The 26,152-nt window shown below is 54.5% G+C and overlaps 1 protein-coding gene across 2 annotated transcripts; it reads left to right on the forward strand.

Annotated features, from left to right (window-relative positions):
- Positions 1 to 215: 215 nt before the first annotated feature.
- STARD10 (StAR related lipid transfer domain containing 10) lies at positions 216 to 24,598 on the forward strand. Of its 2 annotated transcripts, none has more exons than XM_082845775.1 (7): positions 216 to 448; positions 755 to 1,130; positions 20,437 to 20,584; positions 21,207 to 21,310; positions 21,971 to 22,088; positions 23,898 to 23,950; positions 24,178 to 24,598. In XM_082845775.1, exons 2-7 carry the CDS (start codon positions 924 to 926, stop codon positions 24,421 to 24,423), a joined length of 876 nt encoding a protein of 291 aa, XP_082701901.1. In that variant the 5' UTR covers positions 216 to 448; positions 755 to 923; the 3' UTR covers positions 24,424 to 24,598. The 2 variants fall into 2 exon arrangements, with proteins under 2 accessions (XP_082701901.1, XP_082701900.1); XM_082845774.1 differs by having other exon boundaries at positions 306 to 448; positions 819 to 1,130.
- The last annotated feature ends 1,554 nt before the right edge of the window (positions 24,599 to 26,152 follow it).

A 26,152-nucleotide genomic window follows, 5' to 3' on the forward strand; every position in this document is an offset into this window, starting at 1 on the left:
AACTTCCAGAATCCCTCTTCGAGCACCTCCTCGCCCTTCTTCTCAGAGCCCACTTTATCTGGGCCCCTCCCCGACCCCTGCCTGAGGACTGGTAGGGCCAGGTCCCCTTCGGAGGCGGGTGGGGCGGGCGCTAGGACCCGGCGGGGCGGGGCGGGGCGGGGCTCCGAGACCCATCTGCTGCACCTCCGCAGCCAGGAAAATACCGAGCGCCGGCGAGCGGAGCCCCCGGAACCCCCAGCCTAGCCCGGGGAGAGAGAGGGAGGGAGCGGGGGCGCGCGGGGCGGGGGGGGGCGCGTGGGGCGGGGCCGGCGGCGGGACCCACTGCTCCTCCCCCCAGAGCCCCCGCGCGGCCCCGGTCGCCCGGGCAGCGCGGCGGCTGCGGCGGCGGCGGCGGCAGAGGCGTTCGCACCTCCGGCCCCGGCGGGCCCCGGCGGAGCAGCTGGCACAGGTGAGCGGGCCGGCCCCGCAAGCACCCCACCCCGCCCCCTCCACGGGCCCCGCGCCGGCGCCGCTGCCGAGTTAGTTGAGCCAGTCCGGCCAGCGCTGCGCGGATCCCGCCGGGCCGTCCGTCACCTCGGGTCGCGGCTCCCCCCGGGTCCCGACGGGCCCCCCCCCCCGCACCCGATACGCAGACCCCACTCCGGCCCCCAAACCGGAGGTCTGGGTCGCGCCTAGCGAAGGGGTCGGGGGGCGTACTGCTCTGTACCGGCGGTGCGCGCTGGCCAGCCCCTGCCTGTCTCTGTCTACCCGCCAGGACCCCGGACAGCCGCACCCGCGCCCCCAGCGCACTGACTCCGGTTCCCAAACCGGTCTTTCAGGTCCCTGGAAGGTGGCGTCAGCATCTGCAGCCGCGTCGACGTTGTTGGAGCTTCCGCGGAGGACCCAGGAGAGCCGGACTAGGGCCAGGGCTCTGGGCCTCCCCCATGGAGAAGTCAGCTGCCTCAACTGAGACCCAGGGGCCTCGGCCAGTCCTGGGCCGCGACAGCGTCCAGGTGCCCGACGACCAGGACTTCCGCAGCTTCCGGTCAGAGTGTGAGGCCGAGGCGGGCTGGAACTTGACCTACAGCAAGGCCGGCGTGTCTGTGTGGGTGCAGGCTGTGGAGATGGATCGTACCCTGCACAAGATCAAGGTAGGGTTGCCCTGCAGCAAGTGTAGTCTGCACTGCACCCTTACTTCCTCTGACCAGGGAGTCTCCTGGTCCTCCCGCTGGGTTACAGACACCCGGTTGCACACCTCAGACTCTCCTGTGAGAAACCAGGAGGAGGCACAGTTTGCTGGGCAAGCCCCCATCTCACAGGTGGGCCAACTGAGGCCTGGAGAGGGGGTGTGACTCCCTCTGGCTCACTCAGCCAGAACCCAGGCTTCTGCACACCCCTGCCTGATCCGGGGAGGTGGGCTGCTGTCAGGCCTACCTAGGAGAATGGTCTCCCTCAGGGAGCCCTCTGCCCATGGAAGCCTTCACCACGTCCTGACTTGAGTCATCTGAGGAGGGAGACTGAGCCCTTCTCTCCTGAGTTCTTGGTTCTCTCAGCCTGAGCTGGGTCTCTTTCCCCACTCTCTGCACCCTTGGGTGCCAGGGATCTGATTCCTTCTTGTCTGATGATCTGCTCTTCCCCCTTCCCTCCTGGCTGTTCCCTGAGTCTCTCCTGCAGGGACTCAGGATCCTGGCTGGCAGATCCTGAAAGCAGGGCTTAAATGTCTCTGCCTTACACAGGGCTAGACTGGGGGTGGGCTGGGGGAGGAGAGGACCAGCAGATGCAAGGAAGATGTAGGCACATTCAGCCTCCCTCACAGCCATCAACCCCATTCCTCACAACCCCCTGATTTTCTTCTCTTTGCTTAGATAGGGCCGGCTTGAGGTTTGGGACCCCGTGAGCCCACCTACCCTGGGGAACTAGATGGGGAATAGGCTGGTGAAGGCTCTGATTAGAGGCCTCGGTAGCTTCCTCCAACATAACGCATCTGGCATTGCTGTGAGTGCCACTTTTCAAGGGGGCAGGTCTCCCTTCAGTGGGGTGCTGGCAGTAAACTGTACCCTTCCCTTTCTCTTGCCTCACCCTTCCTGCTGTCCTTCTCGAACATGTGGAGGAGTGTATTCCTGTGGTGGAGGGGGGCAGAGGTGGAAGCAGGACACTGAACTCAGAGGGCACTCCTGCCCATCCCCTACTTCAGCCCCTCTTGCCTGGGCCCTGCTCTTGGATTTGGATTTAGCTCTGGCATCATGGCCTCATACCAGGGCCAGAGATGTCTGACCTTCCCACTCTGACCCTGTGCCTTTCTGCCTCACTTTGTCTTAGTCATTTAGACCTTTGTCCACCTGTCCCCGTGTGGTCTTCTGGCTCACCCATTCTGTCTTCCCTTCTTCCTTCTATAATTCTCTGTCTGCACCCTGGCTATCTGACTGTCTCTTTCTCTCTGGGTTTCCATGTGTGTCTCCCCTCCTGGGACTCTCTACCCAGGCCTGAGGACCCTGGGCTGGGGCCTTCCCGGAGGCCTGACCTGTGTCTGAGCCTGAGGAGTAGGGAAGGGCAGGGCAGCTAGTATGTTCCAGCTTAGTGCTCTCTGAAGACAGGGACAGGTCCTATCCTTCTTTGCGTCCTCAATCTCCAACACAGACAGAGCAGGGATGTTGGTTGAATGAAGGGTGGAAGGAAGGAAGGAACAAAGAAACAAACTGAATAAAAGGTGAGCAAAGTTGTGAGAACAAGGTTGTTTTCCTGACTGTGACCTAGGAAAGGCTCAAAGGCTGGGCTGTGCAGTGGGGTTGGGAAGTGTAAGTTCCCCACCGAGCTGGCTCTCCAGAGGGAAGAGAAGGGGAAAGTCTGAACTGAGACCAGTACTCCCACCCTCTGTGTCAACAGGGCGGAGCTGCCTCCTCCAACTGGCTTGGTTAATGAATAAACCCAGCCTAGTCCAGGACTGGAGTTGGCAGTTCTGGGGACCAGAGTGCCACAATGGACCCCTTGTGGCCAGATCAGATTTGTCAGGTGTTCTTCCTTGGGAGTGGAGGGGACTTGGAAAAACAGGGGTATTGTGGGCTTGTGGTCAGGGCATACACCTGACCTTCCTTCCCTCTCAGACTCAGCAGAGGTTGGAGGTGCCTTTACAACCCCAGTTTCATACTCACCCCTCACTGGGGTGCAAGTATGGACACCGAGGTCCAGAGACGAACGGGGGCCAGCCCAGACTCACACAGCCAAGTCCCAGCAGAGCCAGACTTGGCACCCAGACCTTTAGCCTCCCTGCCTAGTTCTCTCTGCTCCCCACAGTGGAGGGGGGACTGGGGCCAGGAGGTGAGCAGAGCTGGGGCCTAAGGAGGAGGCTGGGGCCTTGGTTACGGGCATCCTGAGATCTCTGATCCCCTCAGCACAGCCAGATGGAGCTGTGGGGGACAGGCAGAGGTCTCTGAGCTCCCCATCCCCAAGATTCCAGGAATCCATTTCTGGTAAGAGCCCCTGCTCTGAGCCAAGCGTTTCTCTCCATGGTCTAATTTACCCTCCGGCCAGTCCTGGGCAGTAGCAGGCTTGTCTCCATGCTACAAACAAAGAAACTGAGGCTGAGAGAGGTGATGTCACTTGCCTAAGGTCATATCAGCTGAGGCAGGAGTGGAACCCAGGCCAGCCTGGCTCCAGAGCCCCTGCCTCTCTCAGCTTGGGCTCACATCTTAGTCAACATTCTGGCATTTGACCCCATCAATAACTCTTTGAAGGACGTGGTGTTCTCATCATCCCATTCTTGTTTGATAAATGAGAAAGCTGAGGCCCAGAAAGGGGAGTGGCTTGTCAAGGTCACACAGCAGGTCTGAAGCCAGAGTCCCCTGGGTCACTCTGGGAGGCTGCGACTCAACCACAGGTATTTGTTGAGCTCCCCCCTCCCCACAGCCTGTTCTGGGCCTGCCCTCTGAGCTGGAAAAGCTCCTGTACATGCCCTGTGTGCATGATCCCAGGTTGGGGGAGCGGGTCCACCTATCTGCCTACCTGATTGATTTCCTCCACCTCACTCCCTTTCCCCCAGGCTTATCTTCTCCCTGCCCCTGCGTCCAGAGGTTTCTGGAAGACACGGTGGCTCTGGCCCAGCATTTGGAGCCAGGACAAAGGGACAGGGCTGCTGGAGGCCACCTCTTCCCTTTCCCTCCCTCCTGGCCTCCAGCCTGGTCTGGTCCCAAGCCTGCACTGTGCTCCGGGCACTGGAGAGGAGGCAGATACCACCTCCTGAGAGGTCAGGCTTCATCCCAAAGGCAGACGCTGCACATGGATCCTGGGTCCAAGGCAGAGGGAAGCTTGGAACCTGAATACAGGTCTCTCAGTGCCCAGGCCAGGCTTCCCCACAGCTCCTGTAGCAGTAGAGAAAAGGGAAACTGGGGGGTCTGTCACTTATTCAAGCAGGGCCAGCTGGGGAAGAGGCTGAGGTCTAGTCCTGGCTATGGTATTCTTTTGCTGTGTTTGTGACTGTGGGCACATCCCTGCCCTCTCTGGGTTATGTCTCCATCTGTGCCATGGGGCTCTCCTGGCTCCAAGGGCCTCTAAACTCAACGCCTGGGCTGGGGCCCATGGAGAGGGATGAGGCACAGAAAGCAGGAGATGACACGGCCTGCCCAGCCCTGCCCTGGATGCTCATGTGCTCGGGCTCTCTGATGCTGCTGTGTACCTAGCCACCTGAGAGGCAGAGGAGACCTGGCCCCTGTCCTCAGAGGTGTCCAGACCTTGGTGGAGAGAAGACTGACAATTCCAGGTGACCCCCTGCCCACTGCATGAGGCAGGTGTCCATAGGCAGACCACAGAGGCAGGAGTGGGCCCGGTGGGTAGGGGCCTTGAGGGGCTTGACGGTTGAAGCAGGGGTGCGAGGTCTCCTGGGGGAGTGCAGCTGAGAACCTGAGGTTCCTCTTGCCACAAAAAGCTGGGTGGTGGGGACCTATCTCCTCTGACTTCCTGTCCTGTGACTCTTCCTCTTCCCCTTTGGAGAAAGCTTCAGTGACCCCTCCCTGACCTGTCTCACTGGCCACCTGCTTCCACACCACAGGCCCCCTGGGTTCCAAGCTCTTAAGCCAGTGCTCTGGCCTGTCCCCTCTCAGCACCTCATTCTCTCCCCCTGTAAAAGTTGGGATTATCTCAGGGATCTCCAAGGACCCTTCTCACTCTTAATGGTCCATGGGACTCAAAAGGGTCATGGGGAAGGTGGGGACAGCCGCAGGGCCAGGTGTTTTCTTCATGTTGTCCCACTGAGTCTTCACAACTGTTCTGTGGTAGTTGTGAGTCTTATGAACTCCATTGAACAGATGTGAAAGCTGAGGTTCAGGGCAAGAATTCACTTGTGCAGTCAAACAGCTAGAAGGTAGCCAAGGCAGGATCAGAGCCCAGGTCCTTGAGACTCCAAGGCCGAGATCTCTTCACTCCCTTGGGCCTGCTTATTAGCACCATTGGGCCCTTCCGTCTCCTGGACCCTGTGGCTCAGAACCTACCCCTGTCTTCTGCCTTCGGTCTCCCTGTACTGTGCCGTTGTGGGAGGGCACCCTGGAGTGGTCCCAGCTGAGCAAGAGCCCAGTCCTTACTGTGTGACCTTGGGGGGTTACTTCACCTTTACGAGTCAGTCTTCTTATCTGTGGTGGCAGAGGCAGGAGTTAATTGAGTTTTAGGGGTTTGGATTCAGTGAGTTCAGGTTCAGGCTGGGCCTCTGCCACCTCTGGGGCTCAGTTTCCCTCCTCTACAGGAAGAACTTCCTTCTCTACAGGAAGTTGCTGGGCAGGTGGTTTGTAGAGGCTGTCCTGGCCTTAGGCCATGGTAAAGGCTTCTGCACTGCTGGACACAGAGTAAGGATGGAGAGCTAAGGCCATGACAGTCCGTGCCATCTGAGAGGTCCCTAGATGGGGCTCCTGAACCCAGGCTGAGGCCCTGAGACCCCTATCCTGGCTGGCTCTAGCTCTGACTTGGTGTGAGGGCAGCCGGAGGAAGTAGACCAGAGCTGTCCTCAGGGGACAGACAGGCCCCCAGAGAGCATGACCCCAGCGAGTCAGGGTCTGGACCTTCAGGTGCAGGAAATCAGAGAGAGGAAAGGTCAGAGGTGGCTGGAGGCTTCAGGGAAGTCTTTGTGGAGATGCCTGGGTTGGTCTGAGGCCATAGGGGGAGAGCACAGGGTCCAGAGCCCTGGCCATGTGGCCTTGGGCAGATTGCTGCCCCTGCCTAGGCTTTAGCTTCCTCATCTGTCACATGTGAATAGTAGTGCTACCCTGCCTGTCTTTGGGCACTTCATTCAAGTTGGGGACAAAGAAGGAAATCAAACGAACCCGGCCCTCAAGGAACTCCCAGTTGGGTGCTGGGACAGACACTTATCACAGGAGCTGCAGAGACCCAGAGCAGGCCTCTGAACCAGCCTTGGGGGCCAGAGAAGGCTTCACAGAGGAGGAATTCTCAGGTGATCTGTTTGGAATTGGGTAGAGAATGAGGAGTACAAGTTTGATAGCATTGGGAGCATTTCATACAGAGGAACAGCTGTGTAAAGACCCAGAGGCAGGAAACAGGGCAGTGCATTAGGAGAGCTGCAGGTGGTTCATTGTGGGGCTTGGAACTCAGGGGGCAGGAGGTGATTAGACAGCTAGACCAAGGCTCTAGGATTTGGGTCCTGGAGGTTCTAGGGTACCAAGGAGGGTTTTAGACAAGGTGGGTGGTAGGAGGAAGATGCTGCTGTATTTGTCTGGACAGACATGCCAAGGCCTGCACTAAAGCAGGGACTGTGGGATGGAGCAAGGGATTGCATCCAGAAAGATTTAGGAGGGATAAAGGATGGGACATGGTGGTTACAGCATAACTCTTGTGCAGGCTGGGATGTAAGATAGTATGGACGTGCAGCCCCCTGGGGGCAAGGGACTGGTGGGGTGGGTGGCTTCAGTCAGTGTCCATCCATGCTGGGGCTAGAAGAGCCCTCAGCCCCCAGGCTGGCTCTGTTCCTCCATGACCAGGTCCCCAGGCTCTGGCTTTTAAACTTTAACGAGCCCCAGCTCAGTTTCCAGCTGAGAGTCTTTAAAGTTTCAAGAGATGAGAGAAAGGAGGCAGTCCTGGAGACAGATGGGTTTTCTTTCTTCCCCGGTGTCTCCATGCCTGGCTGGGCCACCTGGAGCCAGGGCTGCGGGTGCCATGACCCCGGAGGCCTGGTGCTCTTTAGGGTTCTGGGACCTGAGCTGGGCCGCTCCAGTCTGTTCATGAGGGGCCAGCGGCCACCGAGATAGATGGGAATTAAAACTCTATTCCCACCCTGCCCCCTTACCTTTACCCCTGATCTGGGCAGGTGAGCATCCACCCTCCCCACCCCAGCAACAGGTGAGAGGAAAGGTACTCAGACCATGCATTGGGCTCGAGGTGTCTCTGTCCCTCCCTGTGCCTCACTTCAGGCACGCCTGGTCAGGCCTCGATGCTCTGGGACCCCTGGAGCTGTAGCAACACAGGGAGTGGAAGAAAGTGTGAGGCCCAGAACTTAGTGATGGGTCCCACACCAAATACAGACTCCTCTCACCTGTCATTAAAGAGAGGCTGGGCAGGTGGCACTGGGCAGCTGGAGCTGTTCTCTGGGGTTTTAGCATAATAATTGCCTCCCTGCCTCTCAGCCTGGCTCCCTGAAGGCAGCTACTTGCTACCTCTGACCTCTCTCTAGAATTCTTATGTCTTGGGGCAGTTGAACAATGCCTGCAAGTTTACCTCCCTCCCCTTCCCCTCCGCCACCCAATGGGAAGTACAGCTAAATACTGCCTTTGGTCTCCTCTGCATTGCCTGGGCCATTTAATCTCATCCTTTGAGTTCCCTGTCACAACCTGCATCTAACCTTGGTTTCCTGAGAAATCCCGCTACCATCTCCTTGATGCCTCCTCCCTGTTTTTGGACCCTTCTGGATTGCCTGGGACCTTGTACTAGACCAGGGAAGTGATGAGTCTTAAGGCAGAGGCCTGACAGCCAGAGGGGATGGAGTTCCCTTGTGTGTCTCCAACATTCATTCATTCAACACATATTTATTGTTCACATACTGTATACCAAGTATATCCAGGAATTTAGTGGCAAACCAGACACATCAGACCCTGTTGTCATGAGTTTACATCCTGAGGGGGAGACAAGCAAAATAGAAGCAAATAACTAAATAAGATACCAGATGGTTGTCGTGTGTTATGAGGGCAGGATGATGTGATGGGAGTTGTCTGGCCTTCTGTGTGTGGAGCTGGATTGTATGTGCCTGTGTGTATGATCTGATCCTTAGTTGGGTAGATTGTGAGCCCCTCAGGGGCAGGGCACCTGACAAAGGTCATTAAATCTATATTGAATGTGTTTGTGTGTGTGTTTGTGTGTGTACACGTGCCTAAGGTTGGGTGTATGTGCCTCTGAATGTGAGACTCTGTGTGTGTTTCTGTGTCTGGCATTACTTTGTGTGTGTGAGTCACACCCCCTCACTGCAGCAGAGTTGTCTCTGATCCAATTATGTCTCCTCAGCTGTCTCCCAGTGGCTTCCGCCCCCCAGCTCAGCTCTGGTTCTGCCTCGGTTTTCCCCTCCCTGCTTCCCTGCAGCCTCCTGTCTTTGCCTCTGGGCATGTCTCTGGATCTCAGAGTCTCCCCTTGGGGTGTGTTTTCTATCCCTGTCTTTAATGGTTACTGCCTCTGCCTTTATGTCTCTACTTGTTCCGTTTCCTCCTTTTTGTTAATCTGTCCTGATTATTTATTCGTTCAACAAACCTCTTCTCATGTCTCCCACCCACTCTGCCAGCCACTGTGCTGGTGCTGGGGACCTGGAGATGGACCAGACCTGGGCCCTGCTCTTAAGGCCTAGTGGGGAGACTGATGGAGATGGTGACAGCCCTTTGTGAGGACTCAGGTCGAGGGAGACGTGGCTGACAACGTGGTGGGGGGCAGTGGCGTCTGGGTGGGACCTGTGGGGCCCATCAGGAGTCAGGTGGCAGGCTGAGAAGGTCTTGGTGGGTGCGGACTAAGGGTGAGGAAGGAGAGGAGGCAGAGCCAGAGTGGGGAGGACGTTTTGGTTAGGATTTGATCTTGAAGGCAGAGAGAGGCAGCAGAGGCTTTCAAGCTGGGCAGTACCATCATCACTGGGTTTTATTTTTTAATTTTTTTTATTGTATTTTATTGTATTTTATTTGTGGGATCTTATTTCCTTGACCAGGGATCGAACCCGGGCCGGCAGGAGTGAAAGCTCAGAGTCCTAACCACTGGACCGCCAGGGAATTCCCAGCACTGGGTTTTAGAAAGCTCCTTGGCCCCAGGTGGCAGATCAGCCTGGGAGCCAGGAGACCAGTGATGAGGCTGTGGCTGCACCGGTCCAAGCAAGGATGGTGAGGTCTGCCTGGGTCTGGCGAAGAGGAGCTGTTGGGAAGGTCATGGCCAAGCAGAATCCCAGGTTCCAGGCACAGGCGGGGAGCAGAGGGGAGTGGGCATTGGGGTTGGATAATCCAACAGTAGTGGATATGGTGAGGGTGAGCCTATGGGCTGTCCAGGGGGTGACGCCCAGGAGGCTGTTGAAAATGCAGTCTGGAGCTTGCTAGAGAGCTTTGGGGGCATGAGGCCACTGGCAGCGCCTGAAGTCCTGGGAAGTGTTTATCCAGTTTGTGTTTGTCCGCTTGTCTGTGTGTCAGCCCTGGCCCCTGTCTTGTCTCATTGATCTCCCCGACCCCCTTTCTTTTCTTGCAGGCCCACCCACTCTCTGCTCTTTCTCAGGTCTCCCTCCTCTGTCTGGCTCCCCCACCTCCGCCAGGGCTGGAGCAGAGTGGTGGGAGCTCCAGACCAGGAGGTCAGCTTCCAAGAGATCAGAGCAGGATGTTCCTCAGTGGCAGAGGCCTGGGGGTGGGGAGGTGGGGGTGGGGGTGGGGGTCCAGGGAGGCTGCTGGAGACTAGGTAGGGGGAGGGGAAGGGGATGGAGGCACAGTAGGGATGAGTCACTCAGCCCTGCGTGGAGAGCAGCAGAGGGGCCTAGCTTGGTCTGCCTGCGCAGCCTCTGGGAGCTGTGTCTAGGGGAGATATGGCAGTACCTCCGCCTACCACCGGTCTCAGGAGGGCCGCACTTTAGGAGAGAAGATGGGTTGAGGTTATCTGGTGCCAGATCCCCTTCCCTTCAGAAGAGGTTGTCTAGTCATTTTACAGGTGAGAACTCTGAGGCTGAAGGTGGGGAAAGGAGAGCCTGTGACGGGCCCACGCCAAACCTGCTCTCTGTGTCCTTCCAGCTCCCCTTACTCCAGGCAGAGCTGCCCCAGCAGCCCCATCCCCTAGCGTGGACCCTTCAGGGACAGTCCTCATCTGGCCAAATGCTGGCCCACCTGGGATTCCAGAGCAGAGCCTGGTTCTTAGGGAACAGCTTCAGGGGTGGACTTTGGGTCGACACTGGGTTCCAGGATGGTTCTTCACTTCACTTTTCTCAGCCACCATTTACAAAAGGGCATAATCTTCCCTCCTCATGGGTAGTTGAGAGGATGGAATTAGGAGAATTTGCAAGGCCCTAGTGCAGAGCCTGTCACAGAGCTGGCACGCTCTTAACGTTTGCTGAATGGATGAATGAATGAACAGTCTGAGGTACCCAAGGGACAGCTCCATTTCCTCCCGCGTCCATCCTTGTTCACTTGGGTTACCTTGTGGAACTGCATGAGCCTTCTCCTTCCCCCAGCCGGTCCAGGCCATTTCCAGTCCCCTCCAGCACCTCTGCCAGGAGCCTCTTTCCCCTCCTTACATCTGGGTGCCATCTGTTATTCTGTTCATCCTGTAGGACTCTGCTTAGGTGTGCCCGTCCCTGTACCTGCGTCCCCCTGCTTCCTTCTGTCCCTGCCATGAGCCCCCAGGATTTTCATGCCTGTGTCCCAGCTGAGGGTGGAAGGACCCTGAGTCCCCTCTGGCTTTACTCTCAGCATGGCTACACCACACAGAGCATTTCCAGGCAATTCAGCATCAGCCTGGGCAGCCTCAGGCCCATCTCAGCAGAGTCCAGGCTCCCAGGTCCAGGGAACAAGGACCTCGGGATTCTGGACAACACACTTAACCTAGAAAAAAAAAAGTATGGTTTCTTTATCTTATATAAACTCTATTGTACCAACAGTAACGAGAACCCAAAAATGATAAATTAATCCCCCAGTGCCTCAATTCCTGAGTAAAACGTCTCCCTGTTTCCTTCCAGCTCTCATTCAAGGGTGTAGATAATTTATGTACAGTTGAGACCATGGCACAGATGCAAGTTTGTGTCCTCTTTTGTTCATTTAACATTGCATCTGTGGACATTTCTCATATTGCTATAGAATCATTAATTCAGGAACATTTCTGGCAACTGCTCCCTGCCAGACCTCTTCTGGGTTCTGAGGGGCCCCTGCCCCTGCCCTGAGGGAGACCACAGTCCTCAGTAGCTGGGCAGTGATCTTCAAGGTGATGTATCATTCTTTTTTTTTTTTTTTTTTTTTTTTTTTTGCGGTACGCGGACCTCTCACTGTTGTGGCCTCTCCGGTCGTGGAGCACAGGCTCCGGACGTGCAGGCCCAGCGGCCATGGCTCACGGGCCCAGCCGCTCCACGGCATGCAGGATCTTCCCAGATCGGGGCACGAACCCGTGTCCCCTGCATCGGCAGGGGGACTCTCAACCACAGCGCCACCAGGGAAGCCCAGTGCAACCAGTTTTTGCTGTCACTAACTGGGTAACAGTTTTACCATATGCTCACAAGCAGTGGTTATTTTATATACTTTTGCTATTTACTAAATGTAAACTGATACTTCAGTACAGATTGAATTTACTTTTCTTTATCAGAATTATTAAAGATCTTACAGAAAGTCCCAGAATCTCCCTTCACCTGTCTCTGCCCCCGCCCCTTACACTCCATTTTATGAAGATGATGGCAGAAGTAGTAATCAGCCTCGAGTGCCACAGAGAGTTTTACAAGCGTCCCGGGGGTTTTCACAACGACCCTTCCTTCTGACCTCCACAAAGCAGTGAGGGCCACCAGGCACGGCCCCAGCACTCTAAAAATCAGAGAAGCTCACGCGGGCATGGCCTCTTTGCTGGCTCACCTGTCCCTCCTTCCATTCAGGCAGCATTTCTTTACTAGACCATGCCAGGCACTGGGGGTGCCAAGACGAGCAAGGGGCCAGGATGAATCGATGCATCGCAGTGTGTGCTGATGAAGGGAGGCGGTGGGGTGGAGGAGGAGCCCCCAGGCCAACCTGCATAAGTTAGGGACATGGTAGGTGGCCTGGGCAGGACACAACCAGGCTGAAGTTTGAGGGCAAAATAGCAAAGAACCAGCAAGGGGAGGTCCTGGGAAAGCAGGACTTATTAGATCTCTCTCCTCCTACACACCCCCACCTCTGCTTCCCCTGATGCCCTGTGTCAGTGCCCTTGAGCTGCTCTTGAGATTTGGTGGGGACATGGGGGGAAGGTCTTAGGGGTCTCCATTCTGGGGGCCCCAGAAACCCAGAGGCAAGGGCAGGTGCTCTAGCAGCTTGGCTCAATGATGGCTGTGTGGGGCCTTTGGGAGGGGCAGTAGAGGGCCCTGAAGCCAGCAAGCAGGTGGTGCGCAGCCCTGGGAGGAGGACTTGGAGCAGACAGGGCAGAGGGGCCGCTGGAGCTGAGCCTCTCACGTGCCGTGTGCTCTGAGTCAGTGTCTGTATCTCTCAACACCTGGACTGACATGGTGAGGGCAGTGCCTGGTTGTGGGTTGTGAGGGTGGAGCCTGTGGACTTGTGCAGGGCCCTGGTATAAGAGGGCCACGCACCCCCTCCCTGTGCATCCACCCTGTGGCAGGATCTGGGCACTTTTGTTGTTTTAAACTTTGTTCCTTGCCCCTTCGTATCCTGCCCTTTGGTGTTAGCAGGAAAGTGCTCCCCTCGGCAGGGCCTGAGAAGTCAGGGAAAATTGCCGGGGCCTAGGGCTGGAGAAGGGCAGCTGCTGCTGGGGGCTTTATGTACAAGTCTCATTTAATCCTCACAGCTCTGCTCCGAGGGGAGGATTATCCCTGTTTCACAGATGAAGATATTGGGATTCAGAACTGAAGTACTTTGCCCAAGCCAAGGCCACACAGGCAGGAAGCAGCAGGACAGAGGCCTATCTGACCAGACAGCCTGGAATTGCTGCGAGTGTGAGCTTGTGGGGCAACGCGATGGCCCAAGTCTTCTCAGAGGAGACTTCCAGGTACAGAGCTCCAGTGCTGAGCTTTGGAAAAGCACAGCCTTGCCTTTAAGCCCAGGGAGGGCTGAGGATAGAGTCGGGAATTTTGTTCAGAGGAAGAATCTCTGAGCTTCGCCTGCCTGGTCAGCAAGCCTTTCTGAATCCATTGAGCTCTGCATAATAACCATCAATTAGGGCTTCCCTGGTGGCACAGTGGTTAAGAATTTGCCTGCCAATGCAGGGGACGCGGGTTCAAGCCCTTGTTCAGGAAGATCCCACATGCCACGGAGCAACTAAGCCCGTGTGCCATAACTACTGAGCCTGCGCTCTAGAGCCCGTGAGCCACAACTACTGAGCCCACGTGCCACAACTGCTGAAGCCTGTGCGCCTAGAGCCCGTGCTCCACAACGAGAGAGGCCACTGCAATGAGAATGCTGCGCACCACAACAAAGAGTAGTCCTCTCTCGCCACAACTAGAGAAAGCCCGTGCGCAGCAACGAAGACCCAACGCAGCCAAAAATAAATTTATTTTTTTAATTTAAAAATAAATTAAAAAATAATAGGGCTTCTCTGGTGGCTCAGTGGTTGAGAGTCCGCCTGCTGATGCAGGGGACACGGGTTCGTGTCCCGATCCGGGAAGATCCCACATGCTGCGGAGCAGCTGGGCCCGTGAGCCATGGCCGCTGAGCCTGCGTGTCCGGAGCCTGTGCTCCGCAACGGGAGAGGCCACAACAGAGGCCCGTGTACTGCAAAAGAAAAGGAAAAGAAAAAAAAATAATAATAATAATAACCATGAATTAACTAAGGCAGTCTCCAGTTGCCAGCGTGTTTGTTTTAGCTGGGCCAGTCCTGCCCCTTGATGAAGGGAGCAGAAAGTCCTGACACTTTGGGGTCAGGCACACCCAGGCTCTGGTTCGCTCCACCACTGTTAGCTTTGTGGCCTTGGTTAATCATTTTACCTCTCTGGGCCTCACTTTCTGCATCTGTAAAATGGGGGTGATGATATCCATCAGGGTGTTGGGAGGGTAAGAGACAATATCTGCACAGGGTGCAGCTTGATGCCCTTGACGGCAGAGGCGGTTTGACCTAAATTTCAGCCCCTGTGGGGTCCGTGGTCCAGGTGCTGCTGTCTCTTTTGTGGGATGATGAGTTAGTGATTTGGAGCACATGGTAATGGTTACTGAGGTGGTAGCTATTGTTTGGGGCTATGATTGATTTGACAGCTAGTGCTCCACCCGGGTCAGGAGTGCTTTCTCTGTTTTAAATACAGTTCTTTTGGGGAAGGGTGATTTGCTTAATAGTTATTTCTTTAACAAAACTGCTAAAATGCAATGTGGTGAGAAGTCAGTACAGCCTGAGGCACGTTTCAGAGCCCAGATGGACCCCTTACCCTTCTCTGGGCCTCAGTTTTCCCAGTGGTGACCTGAAGAGTAGTGGTGGAAAAGATCATCTCCTGGGTCCCTAGGACTTTGGGATAATCCATGTGCCCCATATATCCCACGGGCAAGGATATTGGAGACCTGCTGTGTGAGGTCTTGGCATTTGGGCCAGACTTGGATCCATCTGTCCGTGTCTCAGTTTGCTTGTTACTGCCCTGGCCATTGGCCCTCAAAGCCACACCACAGCCCCATGGACACGACCTGACTTCATTTCCTCTGTCTCAGGTCAGCCATCTCCCTGGGCCCTGGGAGATACTTCAGCCCCTTCCCCCACCACTTCCCTCTTCTTGTGGAGATTCCTCTTTCTCTAATGCTGAGCACTGGGAAGGCATCTCCCAAAGAAGGACGGGGCAAGGGGTGGGAGAGAGGAGGGTAGAGTGAGACACCGCTAGGGCACTGGACCCTGCTCTTTTCTTATTTATTTAAGCCTCCAGGCTTTTGCACCCACCAGTCTCTCTGCCTGAAATGCCCTCTCTCCCCTTTCAGCAATTCAATTTCTTTTAGGTTCAGTTGCCCTCTGATCCCACAGTTCCCATGCCCACCCCCTCAACCCAGCTCATTCTCTAGTGGGATTTTATGTCCCCATCTCTCCCACTGCCCACTTGATGGGCCCTCTTTAGGGCAGGGCCCAAGTCTGGTTCACTTCCCAGTTCCCTGTTGTCCAGTTGCAGCCCTTGCACACAGCTGACTCCGGGCAGTAGTGAATGGATGGACGGAAGGGCAGGGCCAGGTGAGGCAAGAGAGGCGCCTGGGGCCCAGAACGTAAAGAGGCACATGCAGACACGGCCTGGTCCTGGCCCTGTGGAAGGGTGCGTGGCTGCTCGTGGAAGCCTGCTTAAGTAATAACAGCTACTGTTTTGGGGGTATCTATGTGCCAGGCATATTGCATACATTATCTCATTTAATTTAATTACAACATACCCATGAGATAGGTACTTTTTTAAATTTTAATTAATTTATTTAATTTATTTTTGGCTGCATTGGGTCTTCTTTGCTGCACGCAGGCTTTCTCTAGTTGTGGTGAGTGGGGGCTACTCTTTGTTGTGGTACGTGGGCTTCTTACTGCGGTGGCTTCTCTTGTGGTGGAGCACAGGCTCTAGGTGCGTGGGCTTCAGCAGTTGTAGCACATGGGCTTAGTTGCTCCGCGGCATGTGGGATCTTCCTGGACCAGGGCTTGAACCCATGTCCCCTGTATTGGCAGGTGGATTCTTAACCACTGCGCCACCAGGGAAGCCCCGAGATAGGTACTTTTATTATCCCCATTTTTCACATGAGGAAACAAAGACTCAGGTGAGTTAAATCTTGTGCCTAAGGGGAGGAACTGGAATTGGAACCTGGGATTGCCAGACTCAAAGCCTGCAGGAGTCACCCCTGATGGCCTTTCCTGCTTGTCCATTCCCTTCCGACCACGGCTCTATGGGGTTCTGGGCAATCCCAGTTCTCTACCTCATGGGGTTTGGAGAGAGTGGAGTGTAGGGGGTACACAGTCTAATTTCTCTAGTGTCACCTGCTCCCTCTGGGCCTCAGTTTTCTCAGCTGCAAAATGGCTGCATGTGGGACTTCCTGCTGTAAACCAGGCCTTAAGGGCTTTGCAGCCAAGCATGGCTTGCTCCTTGGCTGAGCAACCCCGGCACTGCCTCCCGTTCAGTTCTGGTTTCCAGGAGGAGCTCCCAAGCATCCAGCCAAAGTAAGTGACCTGCGCAGGGCCCAATGGCCGTGGACTCTGGTCACAGCCCCGCCCACCAGGTGCTCTCCAGTGACTCACCTCTACCCCTACTTGTCCCTCCAGAAGCCTCTTAGAATTACCTTGCCCATGTGGTGGCTGCAGCTGCACAGGAACAATGCTGGATGTAATTTACCCCTCTTGGCTCATGCACGCAGCCTCCTGGAGGCTGTGGAAAGAGCCGGGCCCAAAGCCAGACTGGCCACCTGGACCGCCTCGGTTTCCTCACCTGCAGCGCTGCCTCCACAGCTTGAGTTCTCCCCTTCCCAGCAGGCCCCACAGCTGACCTTCCTCCCTAGGAGCCTGCCGTGAGCTTGGGAACCCTTTGAAGTTTCCTTCTTTATCTTAAAATGTTATGCAGAGTTTATGCTCAACTCAGTGCCTGGTCTGTCTCGTGGCTCTGCGTGCTTCTCTCACTGCCTGCTGTCTCAGAGGGAGGCCCCTGGTCCTGAAGCCACAGAAGTCCAGAGGGAGAAGAGGCAGTCTGGGCAGTGTAGGCCTTTCTCAGAGTGCACCCAGCCGCGGGTGCAGCTTGCCCTGGGGGCACCAAGGCTGGCCTGAGGGAAGAGGAATCCCCAGGCTGGAGTCTAACCTACAAAGCATAACTCTTTTGTCACTACTCCTTCATATACAGTCACTCTCTGGAGGACTTGCAAAGCCAAGCCAGCTTCCATACTTGGATTTAGAGAAGTTGTGGTTTCCTCAGAAGCCACACTTGAGTGCTCCTTCATGGTTAAGAGTATCGGAAGATCCGGTTTTGAAGTTCTGCTGCTTTCTCGCCGTATGATTTGGACAGGTTGCTTCCTCTCCTGAGCCTCAGCTTTCTATTTTGCAGCACAGCTCACCGGGGGGTGAAGAGTGAGTGTGTGTGTTGAATGTCAGGTGCAACACCCGGACCTCAGTGTCGCTGCACAGTGGAAGTTTGTCTGTATGCTCCTGACCATGCCAGCTCCGGCCTCTGCCATCTTCTCCATCCCATCCTTCTCATCACCTTGTTCAATCACTCATTTATTCGTTCACTCATGTTTCATTAGTCTCTCTCAGTCTGATATAGCTCCTGAGTCTTTCCTTGACTTTCATGACCCTGACACTTACAGGCCAGATATTTTGTAAAAGTCCCTCATTTGGGGTTTGTCTGATATTCCTTATGATTAGATTTAGATCATGCATCTTTGGCAGAAATATCACATACGTGGTACCTGTATTTTTTTTATTGCATCCTATCAGGAAACATCCAGTTGTAACTTGTCCTATCACTAATGATGTTCACTTTGATCATTTGATTAAGGTGGTATCTGCCAGGCAATGTGAAATTACTGATTTGATGGGAAGGAACTTTGAAACTATATAAATACCCTATTCCTCATTAAACATTAAATTTATTTATTCATACCTGTATATACTTTGCTTTCCTATTTTATTCAGTGGAATATAATCTGTTACTATCATTATTTATTTTAATACACGAGTTGGCCCAGCTTTAGCCCATGGTAGGGGACCAGCTGTCCTGTTTGCCTGGGACTGAGGGATTTCCCGGGATACGGACTTCCAGTGCTAAACTGGCAAACCCTGGTGAGTTGGTCATGGAACCAGCAGGAGCCCTTCACGCTGGCTCCTGTGTCTGCTGGGCAAGGTCCCTATCATTCTGTCAGTACATTGTCCTTACTTTCTGGCACAGTGAGATGTTCCAGGTACATCTTATACTTACTCCGACGTAGCCCTGGAATTACGCATTTCTCCAAGAAGACCTGGAGGCAGGACCTTTGAGTATTAGGCTGCAGCACACCATGGGCACTGGAGCAGATGGAACTCATTCAGCTTCCCTACAGGCCACACTGTTCTCTCTGCCAGGGCCACTTGCTAGATGCCTACCTTCCATGCTGAGCTTCTCCATGAAGACTGATTCCCCACATGCCTCACCCCACACAGCTGACCACCTCCTCTGTGCCCCACTGGGCAGTTTGGGTACCTCCCTGTTTCCAAGTTGGTCTCCTTTCTCAACTGGAAGCCTCTGAAGGACAGGCCTCAGATTCATCTCTGACTCTTCTATGCTCTGCACAGAGCTGAAGCTGGTTAAATGACTGGATCTAGTCATACCACCTGGTGGAGCAGAAAAGCAAACAGAGGGCAGGGAGGGAGGATGACACACAATGAGTCTTTGCAGGCTAGAGCTGTCCTTGAACTTCGGTTTTCTTAACTAAAATGGGGCTTATCCCTCAGAGTGCTGCTGTAGGAATAAAATGTGGTAAAATGTGTAGAAAGCCCTTAGCATAGTGCTTGTGGTGAGTGTACCTCTCAGTATCTCTGGGAAACATTTTTATTTAATTTTTTTTCATTATTGCAGAAGCAGTACTATATATATTAGAAAATTAGAAATACAGACAGCAAAAAGCAAATAAAGCTATTATATGCTCATCATTTATAGATTGCCACTCTTAACACCTTAGCGATTGTGCTTCCCAGGCCTTTTCTGTGCATATATTTTTCCCCCAAAATGAGATTATATCATGCACTCCGTTTTGTAACTTGCTTTGCTTCAGGCAGCAACCTCCACCATTTTGTTTCAGTAAATTTTCAGCACATCTAATTAATACTCAGATCATACTCATATTTCTCCTGTTGTCCCAGATATGTCCTTATAGCTGTTGTGTCCAAGCCAGTATGTAATTCAGGACCACACTTTCTATCTGGTTATTTGTCCTATAAGTCTTAGTCTAGCCCAGTTCCTTCCTTATGACATTGACCTGTAGAAGAGACTGGACTAGTAGCCCTGCAGAATGTCTCACCATCTGGCTTTGTCTTGTATTCTTATGGTGACACTTAACTTGTTCCTCTGTCCATTGTATTTTCTGTTAAGTGAAGCATATCCAGGGCTTGATGAGTTCACTGGTGCCTAGAATACCCAATGGGTAGTGTCCTTCCTGTGTCCTCTCATCACCATTAGTGGTGCCAGGGCCTAACCCAAGATTAGGGGGAAGGTGATGTGACCCCTCCCTCATATGGTTGCATGTATTTACTTTTTAGTAGAAAGTAATGTGTGGTTCCCTTGGCACCGTCTGAACACCCAGTTCTGGGAAACCTTTATAAACTATACAATAGAACTTGTCCATTTGCTGAGGGGAACATGATCCTGGGGTTTGGGCTTTCGGGTGAAAAAAAATCACAGAACAAGGATATGGACTGAGTTTCATCTTGCTGAGTGTAAATCTAGTAAAACCTGGTTCTGTTTTTATTTGTTTTCCAGACACGTGATCTAGGTTAAATCCCAGCTTTGCTACTTACCAGCTGGGTGACCGTGGGCAAGTTCCTTAACCTCTCTGAGCCTTAAGTTCCTCTTTGGATTTCTTATCTGGTAGAGTTATTGTGGGGGTTAAATAAAAAAAAAAAAAGTGTCCTCGGCTCTTTTCTCCCCTAGATGGAAAGCTCTTTGAGAACAAGGCTAATAAATAGTAAGAAATCCAAAGATGTTTGTTGGGGGAATTCCCTGCGGTCCAGTGGTTAGGACTCCTGTGCTTCCAATGAAGGGGGCATGGGTTAGATCCCTGATCGGTGAACTAAGATCCCGCATGCTGCACGGCGTGGCCAAAAACAAAACAAAACAAAACAAAACAAAAAACAAAGGTGTTTGTCGGATGGCGGAAAAAAGAGAAAAAGGAGGGCAAATGGTGATAAGTACCAGGTGATAAGTACCATGGAGGAAAGACATCATCCATTTAGGCATTTGTTTGTTCATTCATGCTTTCATTTCATTTAACATGTACTCGTACCAGGCTCTGTACTGAATCGACTGAACCTCTGCCTATGAAGTTCAGGGACCTGGAGGGCACAGATAAAGAGATTCAGTGTATGGCAGTCCAGAAAGTGGGCTGGGTAATTCAGGAAGACTTCCTAGAGGAGGAGACTGGGATGAATGGGGAGGTTTGGTGGCGGCTGAGATGGGGGAGATAGTCTCTGGATGCAGGGGCTTTTTCCTGGCACAGGTGGCTTCTGGGAGGGCTGGACAGGGCTCATGGCAAGAGGTGAGCCCATGCTGGCTTCAGAGGTCACTGTTCCTCCTGTCCTCCTTCTCCTCCTCCCTCCTTGTCTGTCTGCCCTCCCATCCCCTAGCCAGGACTTTGAGCCCTGTGTGACCTTGACAACCCATGTGTCTGTCTGCAGTGCCGGATGGAGTGCCGTGATGTGCCAGCAGAGACGCTCTACGACGTCCTACATGACATTGAATACCGAAAGAAGTGGGACAGCAATGTCATTGAAACTTTTGACATTGCCCGCTTGACAGTCAACGCTGACGTGGGCTATTATTCTTGTGAGCAGACGCAAGCACGCCGATCCCAGCCCCCTCCACCTCCATCCAGGCCTCCCGCCCAGCCGCCTCCTTCTCCCCCGTTCCCTCCTTGGGGTCACTCCCATGGCCAGGCTGCTCAGAGACCTGAGTGCAGAGATGTAGGGCTGCCCTCCCTGAATCCCTATCCACTCCCAGACACTTGAGCACACATACATGTGCACTCACACACATATGTACTCCCATGTTCAAGCATACACATTCCACACAAACACACATGCACAGTCATGTACAAAACCCACAGCCACATGTCACCTACTCACAGTCACACATTTCATGGACACGCTCACAGTAATACTATTGTTTTCTCATACACTCACATTCACATATGCAAACAGATCAGGCCAGCAAGGTAAGGGCTGTGTGAGGCTGTGAGGAGCAGGGATGGCTGGATGCAGGAGGGGAGAGGGTTCTGTGCTGTCTCTTTGCTAGTTGCAGAAACTAGGTCTGGTGGTGGTGGTGGGGTACATGTTTGGACCAGGGGGAGCTGCCAGTTAACCAGGCATCCCTATGTCTCTGGGCTTTGCCACGACCTTTCAGGCAGGCAGGCCAGCGGTCTGGCTGAACTGTCCCTTGCCCTCTACAGGGAGGTGTCCAAAGCCCCTGAAGAATCGTGATGTCATCACCCTCCGCTCCTGGCTTCCCATGGGCACTGATTACATCATTATGAACTACTCAGTCAAACATCCCGTGAGTCAACCTGCCTTCCCTGCTGGGTGGGCAGGGGAAGGTGCCAGCTAGGGCCGGGCCAGCAGACCTAGCCCAGGGAGAGGACCCTGGCTGCTACCAGGACTTCTCTGTGACTTCAGGCCAGGCAGGAAGCCTTCTGTCCCTGTTTCCTTCCTATACAGTGAGAATAATGGTTCCTGTCTTCCTGCTGGGGCTTTCAAGCAGATGAGGAGAGGGTGGTGTGGGCCATCACTGTGGACAAGTGGGTGGGATGGACTGGCTGGGAAAGGGGGAGCAAGAGGTGAGAGGTAGGGTCCTCTGACCCTCCCTGAGTCTGGGTCTCCATGGCAGGCAGGACAGGCAGGTGCAGCTGGCCTGGGCAAGGGTGTGTGTGTGTGCGTGTGCACGCGCTCATGCACGCCCATGTGTTTGCTCATGAGCCCTGACCCCAGACTTGGGTCTTTCTAGAGGGGAACAGGGGAAGCTTAAGAGGGGCAAGGATGACTCCTGACTCCTCCCTTTCTCCTCACCCCAATATCGGGCCTGGCCTGGAGTGGATGCCAGGGGATGTGAACCAACTGTGTGTGTGTGTGTGTGTGTGTGTGTGTGTTAAGTGTACTTACAAAGACACCTTCTTTTCCCACACCTTGAGTCTCACCTCCCTGTGCCTTCCATCCCCAGAAATACCCACCTCGGAAAGACTTGGTCCGAGCTGTGTCCATCCAGACGGGCTACCTCATCCAGAGCACGGGGCCCAAGAGCTGCGTCATCACCTACATGGCTCAGGTGGACCCCAAAGGTGAGGGCTTGGCCCTGGAAGCCCATCATGGGATCCTTCTGTATACCGCAGGGGATGGGGCTTGATCTACTTGATCTACTGGGATCCAGAAGGGCCTCTGTTAGGAGGTGTTTTGTATTTGGGGGCATCTACACCCAAAACATTCTTTGAACCGAAGTTTGAGGTTTTACAATGGTTTGAAAAGCAAGGGCCAAGGTGGTAGCCACTACTCCATGACGAAGCTTTTAGCCCTCTTCATGGACTCCCGCTCCCCCACGCTCTGACTGGCTCCCTGCTCACTGGCTGCTCCCACTCTGCCGTGTTGGCTTCCATCCTGAAGGTCTGGGTTTCCTAGGCCCCAGTCCTTTTTCCCTTGGGAGGGCTCAGCTACTCCCCAGGCTTCTGTGGCTAGGTTGACCACATGTTTCTCTTTGCTGAGATCCAGATCCCTGTGGCCATTGGCCTCTTGGACGTGTCCCTCAGGGTGTCTCTTAGGACCTGAGGCTCCCTGTGTCCAATGATGAACTTACTGTCTCACTTCCTAACTTGCCCCTTCTCCTAAGTCTCTTCCCTCCAGTCACTCATGCCAAAAACCTGGTGGTTGTCTGGGGTCCCCTCTTCTCAGCTCCCAAATCTAGCCACTAATTATTGATTTTACCTTCTAAATAGCTCCTAAATCTGTCATTTCTTTCCATACTCAGCGACCTTGTCTGTCCATACAGCTACCAGAGGGATTTTTCCAAAGGACTTATTTCCTTGTGACTCTCTTCTGCTTAAAATCCTTTTGTGACTTTCCATTGCCCTCAGAGTAAAGTCCAAGCCCCCTCCCCAGGTTTCCCAGTCCCTTCTCATAGCTTACACCTTCCTACCTATCTAAGCAGCCCTTTCCCTTGGCCTAGAAACACCTCTCTGCCCTTACTCATCCCTCCAGGGCTGCTTCACCACCTCTATCCCTGATACCCAGAGGACTTGCTGGCTCCCTGCCCTGTGGACCCATCCCCCTCTAGCAGAGTACTTGGCATACTGTTGGGGCCCCCCAGACAGTGAGTTCCTCTCTCGGTCCCCAGGGCTGGTCCAGGGTGGGTATCACTGAGTGAATGTGGAGTGAGTGAAGGAATGGATGAATGACTAGAGGAGGGGTAAGCCTTGAGCATCTTTGCCTGGGTATGCCCCCAGCACCACCGAGGGCCCACTGGCCCAGGCCCAGAGCTCCCCGGTACCTCACTGAGTGAGTTTATTGTGTGTCAGAGGCAGAGCAGACACTTGGGAATCAGACAGGGTGGAGAGCTGGGTTGTGGATTCTAGGTCAGGACAGGCTGGAGTGCTTAGCCAAGAGGTCTATGTAGCAGCTAGGCTTCCTGGGCCAGGGGGCTTGGAAGGACAGGCAGAGCAGCGGATGAGCACCAGGGCCATTCAAGGTAGAGGGACTGGGTATGAGAAAAGGGAGGTCGGTGTGAGTAGAGGGGAGGCGGCAGGTGGGAGCTCGACTGGCCAGGATTTCAACCCAGGTGTTGCCTGTGGTCACCTAGGACCCTGTGGTTTTCTTTTGTGTAGCCCTTGGGCTCAGCAGAGGGCAGAGGCAGGGGGTGGTGGAGGTGGGGGGTTAACAGAGTTGAGCCTGAGGACCATGGTCTGAGGTAGAAAGAGGGGGTGAAGATGATGAAGTCTTATAGGACTTGCCTCACAGCACCCCCTCCCTAAGGAGAAGAGCGTGTCCTCCCTGGAAGCCCCAGGCTGGAGTGAGGGGGCTGGTATGTGTGTTTGTGGGGGGCTGGTTCCCTGAGGTTGCTGCTTCCCTTTTCTCCTCACTACCCGTTCCTGCCCTCATAGGCTCCTTACCCAAGTGGGTGGTGAATAAATCTTCTCAGTTCCTGGCTCCCAAGGTGAGTGGCCTTGGGATTGCGGGTGTGGAGGTTGGGGGAGAGGGTTCCAGGATGAGGGAGTGGGGTCAGGGGCGGAGCTAGGGCTGAGGGGCGGAGTTATGAAAACCGGATCAAGAGTCAGGATCCTGGGAGCTGCGGACTGAGCCGCTGGAGGGCGCGGGAGGGGATGTGGTGAAGACAGTTCGCTCCCACCTCACCCCTTACTCGGCGGTGCGGCGGCTCCGTAGGCTATGAAGAAGATGTATAAGGCGTGCGTCAAATACCCTGAGTGGAAGCAGAAGCATCAACCGCACTTCAAGCCGTGGCTACACCCAGAGCAGAGCCCGTTGCCGAGCCTGGCGCTGTCGGAGCTGTCTGTGCAGCACGCGGACTCGCTGGAGAACATCGACGAGAGTGCGGTGGCAGAGAGCCGGGAGGAGCGCATGGGCAGCGCGGGCGGCGAGGGCAGTGATGACGACACTTCGCTCACCTGAGCGCAGCACCACGGCAGGGACCAAGACAAGACGGGGCGGAGCCCAAGGGTGGCGGATGCTCCCGCGCTTTCTCCCCTCCCCCACTCCTTGCGCCTCCTGGGGACGCTGGGCTCCGGCCCAGGCTGGCGCTGCGGCGTGGCTGGACACAGCCCCAATAAACGGTCCCACAGACTCAGCCGGCTCATCACTGTGCCTGCTTCCCACTTGCTCAGGGCACAGGCGCCACCCTCGGTCCCTCTGTTCTACAGTTCATTTTGTTAATTTTATTATTGATCTCATGGACTTTGCTCCTTTAGATATCCCCTGATTTCCCGATGTGCAGCTCGGAACACACCCCCTCCTGTCCCTGGTGTGTTCATTATCCTTGCATCCATTCATTAGTTCACTCTTCATCCATCCACCTGTCCTTGTTGTGTGTTCATTCGGCCATTCACTGCAAGCTATTTGGCTGCCTTTTGCTGCTCTAAGAGAAGGAGCAGGTCTGGCCAGAGGCCCGGGGTCAGGGGTCAGAGAGTGGGCTTCTATTGTAAGACCTTCAGCCTAAGGCCGCCTGGGTCCAACCTATGGACTCGGGGTCTGACACTCTCCAGTTGTGACAGAAAGAGGGGGAGAGGTCCTTGGGGGCAGCATGTTCTGCAGGGAGTTTGGGGGTTGAGGTGAGTGTCATCAGACTCCAGTGCAGTGGAGGGACCAGGCCCTGTGACTTGAGCCCTCCCTAGATCATTTAGAAGACCTCAGGCCTGTGTTAACAGAAAGGGAGGGGCCTCCAACCCCTTGCCAGTGGTCAGATGCCAGTTCCCTGATCCTGTGTTCCACCTGGCTGCTTTGATGTCTAGGCTTTGAAGTCTAGAGGGATGCCTGGGCCTCTCCTGTTCTCTGTAGCCCACAGGTGCCCTCTGCTGCCTGAGGGTCACCCCCGCTATCAGGTCGGGAGGAGGGCCCCGTGCTCCACCCCTCTCCAGTGTTTTTGCACCCCATATGAATTTTGAGCTGGAAGTTCTCCCCAAGTTCTGGCCTTACCCTCTCCCGGTAAGCGACTTAACTTTGCCTGTCAGGAAGATGCTTGGAGTCTACTTTTTCCTAGAGGGGCAGGGTGAATGTCCAGTAGGGGTAGGCAGGACATTCTGTAACTCACCAGGACTTGGCCAGTTTACCCAATACTGGCTTTGTAACTTTGGGCAAGCCCTGGAACTTCTTTGGAGCCTCATTTCCTAATCTATATCCTGGGGTGATGATTTTTCACCTTCAGGCAGATTGAGATAAAAGGAATAAGTTGCCCAGCACTGGGCTTGGCATGTAGTAGGTGCTCAAATTAATGACACCCAATCTCAGCCCTGGACACAGGACCTAGGAATGCCTGCCAAACCCCAGACCCTCGACCCTCATCTGTGTGTATGCTGGCAGGATGGGTGGAAATCTCCCATTCTCTAGGCCAGGGAAGTTGCCTGGCAGCCAGGACCTCAGGCTGCCGCCTTTATAAAGCCAAGGAATCCTTGGGCCCTCTGACTAGAATCTTCCCCACCACCCTGCTCCTGAGAGATGTGGGCCCAGGGAGAGAAGTAGGATTTTCTCGAAGAATGAAGTGGGTAAGGACTTCCTGGAGGAGGAGGTCAGGGACTGGTCTTCCAGCTTCCAACTGCCCCTTTCCGCTCTGTGGGTGGGGCGGTTTGTGGCTTGTCCCTCCCAGGGAGAGGGGCGGCAAGAGGCAGAGAGACTCAGGAAGAGATGA

Source organism: Leucopleurus acutus, assembly GCF_964270905.1.
Source record: "Leucopleurus acutus genome assembly, chromosome: 8".
Taxonomy (NCBI): domain Eukaryota; kingdom Metazoa; phylum Chordata; class Mammalia; order Artiodactyla; family Delphinidae; genus Leucopleurus; species Leucopleurus acutus.

Coding starts and splice junctions, on each gene's coding strand:
- STARD10 (XM_082845775.1), top strand. CDS start 924: ATGGAGAAGTCAGCTGCCTCAACTGAGACCCAGGGGCCTCGGCCAGTC. Junction 20,585..21,206: donor TGACGTGGGCTATTATTCTT/GTGAGCAGACGC, acceptor TGCCCTCTACAG/GGAGGTGTCCAAAGCCCCTG. Junction 23,951..24,177: donor CTCAGTTCCTGGCTCCCAAG/GTGAGTGGCCTT, acceptor GCGGCTCCGTAG/GCTATGAAGAAGATGTATAA.